Raw genomic sequence first — 6,000 nt, forward strand, 5'->3', positions numbered from 1 at the left:
ACAATTAATTAGTAGAACTGGTCTATCTCTTCCTAGTCTAATAATGTCTCTCCAGGTTACTAGACCTCTAGCAGATGTGCAGTATAAGGCTGGCAAAACTGATCAATTTGTTCAAACTATTCTATCTGCTGTCTAGCCTATGAACTTGTTCAACTGTTTGTCCTATCTTAATCATTTGTCTGTAAACAGTGTATGTTGTCAATGTCTTGAATTTGTGGAGTCAAGTGGCAGACTTTTTAAAAGATTTCTTTAGAACTAGCTTTTCAATTTCATTTTTAAAAGTATCGGACTCTAGGTTTATGTTTAGATAGAGAAAAATAAAATCAAATTTTTTTTTTTTGGTCAAAGAAGGGCATTCTGACTCTTAGACTATCAATTTTTTTTTGATAACTTTCTTCTTTAATAACCAGGATGCTAGAGTTAAATGTTAGGAAAGAAAAAAATACGAAAATTTCACCCTTCCTTTATTCTGTGTTTCATCTACTTTTCTTCCTTTTCCTGTTAATTTTCAGTGTTCTTTAAAGGACAGGTAAATCTGACTGCACTGGAATTTGGAGTATAGCACTGAAAGCAGTACTACTTAAACTTCAAGGCTTGTTTCTTTTAACACATGGCCTTTAAGGATCTGTTGGATGTGTTCTATAGCTTTCCCTTCTATTACAGGCTGTTGTTGACATTGATCTTGTAGTATATGGTATATATTAGTATAAAATTTGTAAGTAGTGTCTTGAGCTAGTTTGCAATTATCTCCTTATTCCATATTGACTGAATTTAGGGGCTTACATGTTGGATCTGTTCTGTGTGCGTTTTCCTAAATAAACTTTTAGTATTTGTTTCAATTACGACATTTTAGTATATCTCTGCTTCAAGGTGTCAGTGTCTCTTTTGTTTCTCTTCTCAGAGGAACAAAAACTGATTAAATTAAAATGAAGAAACAAATTAGAATAAGAATTTGAGATAAAATTAATTAATGTGTTCACCTCTAAGCTTCCTTTTCTTCTTGGAAAAAGCACTTTGGAAACAGCAGAAAATGTGTGTTTAAAAAGAGGCTTGAAAAAGGGGTAATTTCTGGGGTGAAAGGAATCTCACTTGGTTGTTCTAGTAAGAATGAAAAGATTAATTTGCAAATGAAAATTACTTATACTTCAACGTCAGACTTTTGGGTGACCAGGGAAGCGAAAATGTGTGGTGTTTCAAATCTTGTTGCTCTGAACTTTAATTTAGAAATGGAGGATTTTATAGTTAGTCTCAAAAGTGAGGTACTACAGTTGCATGTTTGAAGCTTTTCTACAGTGCAGAGGTAATATCTTTTTGGTTTTTGTAAATTTATACTGAGTCAGTTGTTTCTTGTTTGAATGCTGTAATCTGTAAACTTGTTTGCACTAGCTTCATCTGCTTTTAGGAAGGATGGTTTTATGTTGAAGGAAGTGAGAAGATGGCTAAACCTGGCCTTTTTATAAAGGCCTTTCTGTTACAGTGTGAGGAAAATGGTTTAGAGTATCTTGCAGTGGTCTAATTAATGGGCTTATAGCTTGCAATTAGAAAAACCAGTAAGTCTAATACCTACCTCATTACTTTCCATTGTAGCGTGCATCACAAATCTCAGGTGCTATTTTGAATATTTTTTTAACTCATTTGTTATCTTATGACAAGATCCACCCTTTCATCATACATGCTGTTATAGTGCAATGCATTGAATGCTTGCATTCTTACAGGTGACTTGAGGTAAATAGTAGTTTTAAATTTTTAAATAGTAATTTTAAAAATTTAAAATCCCAGTTTTTCTCTTAAGATTTAATTAAGTATCAGTGCAGGATAAAGTCTTAGACCCTTAATTTGTAATAGCATGGGGATGGACGCTTATGTCCAACTTTGGAGCTTACAGTGCTTCTTAACTTCCTGATGTGATGAAGTTCCAATATTTATAAAATATATTTGAATCTTCTTACTCTTTTAATATATGTTTTATCAGAGGGAGAACAGGTTTCTACTTAACATTTTGGAGCTGGTCCAGAGGAAAGCTATGAGGATGATTTAGAGGCATGGAACACCTGCCCTGTGAGGAAAAGCTCTGAGTTGGGCTTGTTAAGCCTGGACAAGAGAAGGCTCTGGGGAGATGTTAGAGCCTATACAGGGCCTAAGGGAGGCCTACAGGAATGCTGGAAAGGGTCTTCTCACAAGGGCAAGGGGTGATGGCTGTAAAATAAAACAGGGCTGTTTTAGATTAGATATCAGAAATAAATTATTTCCTGTGAGGGTGGTGAGACATTGGAAGAGGTTTCCCAGAGAATCTGTGGATGCCCCTTCCTGTGGAGTATTCAAGGCCAGGTTGAAGGGGGCTCCCAGCAACTGGGTCTAGTGGAAGGTGTCCCTGCCCATGGCAGAGTGTTTGGAACCAGATGATCTTTAAGGTCCCTTCCAACCCAAACCATTTTATGATTCCATGTTCCTCTAGTCTAGACAGAGCAATAACTTATCCTGGGTTAACCAGTGACCCTCAAATGGAAGTGATAACCAAAAAGAAAATTAAGTGATCATTCTAACAGCTTGTAATGCAAGGTTTTTGCATTTCAGTGGCCCTTGGTGGTGGCTAAAGAGGTGATGAGGCAGGAACATTATGGGATTTTTCACTTGGTTTGCAGCATGACAATGTAGAGATGTAACTGCAGGTATTCATTCTGGATAGGGAAATGGGATGAAAGCTTTTCCTTGGCCTTAGACTTAAACCTGACACGTACAAAAGTTTTTGTAGGGAAGATTCTGTTCTACCTACTATAGAAGTTGAATGTCTGTGAGGGCACTAAGTACCTACAAAATGTGCTACTGTTCTGCTGCCTTGGAGATTTTTGCTGACTGCACTGCACTCTGGTGGGTTTTTTTGAAAGCCTTGGTCAGGCATCTGAAGCAGTGTAAGCTTTGCAATAGTTGGAGTGTTATGGATTATTAGCTTGATTGATTTTCCTACTTGGAAGTAATAGTGTGGGAATTTCACATTCAATATGGTTCATCTGTGCTTTAGGAATAAATAATATTGTGGGCTTGTGATATGATGGGCAGAGCCATGTATGCAGCAAGTGTCAGTTGCTTTCAAGGCTGGATGTCAGAGAAGAAATACTGGAGTCAGTACATGCAAATAGGTGTGAAACAAAAGAAAAAAGAAAAGACAACCAAAAACACGGAGCAGAAAGAGGTTTGGTGAGTGTGGAAGCTCTTCCATAGCTGATGGCTGTGTTTTTGGATGACTGTCATGTTTTGTTTTGGTGGTACAGTTTTGAGTCCTTCAAAACCACAAGAGAGCAGCTCATTTCCTTCTTTGCCAGCAGGAGCCACTACTTTGAGGGTGATAACCTGCCTGTTATGAGCAAGAGTTGTATCTATTAAGTGGAGCCCAAGCATTAAAATACTGTGATTTTGCAGCACCACCTGATGAAGCTGTTAATGAAGGTGCCAAATCATAATGTATGGTTCAGCATACAAATTATGTGTTACTTTCTTTGCTAGTGGTGTTTGAAGTTAATGTTTTATAGGAACTTTTGCTTTTCTGGATGCTTAATGTTAAAACTGAGAAAAGTGGTTTTGGGTGGTGCAGTTGAGGTGCTAAACTTCATTGTGCAGTAGAAATTGCAATGCATAATAATAATAATAATAACTGTTCAACAGGACACTAAGCTGAAAACTAGTTTTTGAAATGTGCAAAAAACTTGATCTTTTAAATTTATTTTTTAACAAAGCAAAAGCACCACCTTGAATTAGGTGAGGTTTTTTTGAGACTTCTTTCTGAACATCATCCCTCTGAGATGCTTCTAGTGCTTAACCTGTGTAGGTTGAAATATTGGTGTAGTGAGAAAGCACAGTACTAAGTGTATGATCAGCAGTAGAAAAAGAACGCCTACGTTTCACGAGTCCTGAAACCTCTCTTTCACTTGCTACAGTGGTACAATTATTGTATTTTCTGTGACAAGCAGCAACCCAGGTACTATTATTAAAGACCGCTTTCAGTTTTTTTTGTGGTTCTTTTTTGTGAAGTGTTGATCTGCTTTCACAAGAGAGTGAAGGATTGTAACATTCAGAAGAACTGTGCAGTATTTTTCCATGGAATTTAGGGAATTTCTCAAGGCAAGTGCAGGTAATCTGGGTGATGTTCCAGTGTTGAAAGGAGAGGTAGAAAATAAGTGGCTTAGTGCACTTCAAAGTGCAGGTGAGGAAAACACTTCTTTAATGTTGGTATACAGTGGGCCTGGATTGATTATCTTTTCTTTTTCTCAACTTGAATATGTAGTTATTGAGTCAGTGTCTGTTTTGCTTGCCTATGGATTGTATGTTGCCAGTGTGTCCTTTGTGTTACTTGTGCTCCTGCACAAGCTGAGTTGTGGAAAGGGATGCTTCTAAATGTTTTGCCACAGCTTCTAAAATACGTATTCAACAAGCAAAATTTATCTGCTTCATGGGTGTTCTGTGTCAGTTGTCAGGTCTTCTAAATGTTCCCACTGGGCTCTTTCCATTTCTAGACAGCTTTGCTGATGTTTGATTTGTACTTTATTTTCATAGGGCAGATGATGGATATCTAAAGCTCGGGTGCTCTTGTTGTTCCAGTTGACTTTTGACAGTAGACATTATTTGAAGGATTAATTCTGAACTTAAAGCTTTTTCTTCTTTATCAACTTCATAATTCCCACCACTATTGCACTCCCCACTCTCCAGAACATTTCTCAATCTAATTTTTTGTTGTATTTCAGGGAATACCTTGGGAAGCAGTTGCAGTCAGAACAACCTCAAACAGCCACCGCACGGAGCTAAACAATTCTGTCAGTTCGTGCAGTTCGTGCTTACAACTACAGTGTGTTTGTCCTAAAATAAATACAAAGAAAATACTGAAATCACATGTTTTTTGTCTGCTATGGGTGCATAAACATTCCAACTTTCCTCTAGTGTTGTTGGCTTACTAAAAATTTGTTTGTTCAACTAGTTCTGCTGATTATGCCTATTAGCTTCTTGTTCTATTCTGAATGTATATGAAGAAATGTGGCTAATATATTGCATTTGTTTTATGTATTTATTCTCATAATAAAGACTATTATTAAAGGATATCTGTTCCATAATGAATCTTATAATTAGCCTAGAAAAATTGTTCTCTTCTTTTAGTGGGTTATCAGTGTTACTTTCCAAGAAAAGCAAGTTTCCCCTTATGTCTCAGACAGACTAATAAAGCTTTGACTTAATGTTTCATAGAAAGTGCAGTAGCCTAAGAAATATTGATTATCAGTATTAAAATATATACCAAGTCTCAAAATAGTGTTAAAATTGTATATAAAAGCAAATGTATGGGCGAGGTTGGTTTTTTTTTGGGGGGGGAGGAGGGTGAGGTAATTCTCTTGTTAGAAACTACATCAGAAAATCTGGAAATGAGAAGAGGAAAAGAAAATGAGGACTCCTCCATCAGCAGAAACATACCCTCAAGGTTATTAGTCCAGCTGTGTAATACCAGTGGTTAAGGCTGTAGATCAGAGGTCAAGTTGAGGGTAGGTTTGGGTTTTTTTTTAAATGAGAACTAACTGCTGAACTTGTAATTTCATGGAGTTTTGGGTTATTGAAAATACTTGTAAATGTTAGGGTTCTGGTATCATTCTAAAATCTATTGTATTTGTTTATTTATTTATTTGTTATTAAGCCAGATAATTTGGCTTAATATTTTCTGTGTTTTGTATCTTCTGACAGTATAAAATATGTAATCAATAAATTTAGGGTGATCTTGGCTTGGCACATGAAATCAGTTTTGTTGCATAGTTAGAAGCTTGGCTCCAGGCACCTGCAACACCAAGCAGTTAATATTCTTGTGATTCATTATTAGAATTTTTTAAAAAAACAAGTGAACATAACTCAATCCTTAATCTTGTCAGTAGTCATTTGAGGTACAAGTCTCTAAGGAAGCTTGGAGTACTTTGTCATCAAGTGGAAAGAGATATTGGGAAAACTTCCCTTTTCCAGCTTAGATTTTCATCA

The 6,000-nt window shown here is 36.4% G+C and overlaps 1 protein-coding gene across 1 annotated transcript in view; it reads left to right on the forward strand.

Moving 5' to 3' along the window:
- Positions 1-5,087, forward strand: part of ATP6V1H (ATPase H+ transporting V1 subunit H) — a 46,377-nt gene extending 41,290 nt beyond the window's left edge. Inside the window, exon 14 of the mRNA XM_066181405.1 lies at positions 4,737-5,087. Within this exon, the coding sequence (XP_066037502.1) occupies positions 4,737-4,797 (61 nt within the window). The 3' untranslated portion in view covers positions 4,798-5,087. The remainder of the gene's footprint in view (positions 1-4,736) is intronic.
- Positions 5,088-6,000: the final 913 nt, after the last annotated feature.

The sequence above is a fragment of the Chamaea fasciata genome, unplaced genomic scaffold (assembly GCF_029207755.1).
Source record: "Chamaea fasciata isolate MVZ Bird 193981 ecotype frontalis unplaced genomic scaffold, bChaFas1.0.hap1 SCAF_1, whole genome shotgun sequence".
Classification (NCBI taxonomy): Eukaryota; Metazoa; Chordata; class Aves; order Passeriformes; family Sylviidae; genus Chamaea; species Chamaea fasciata.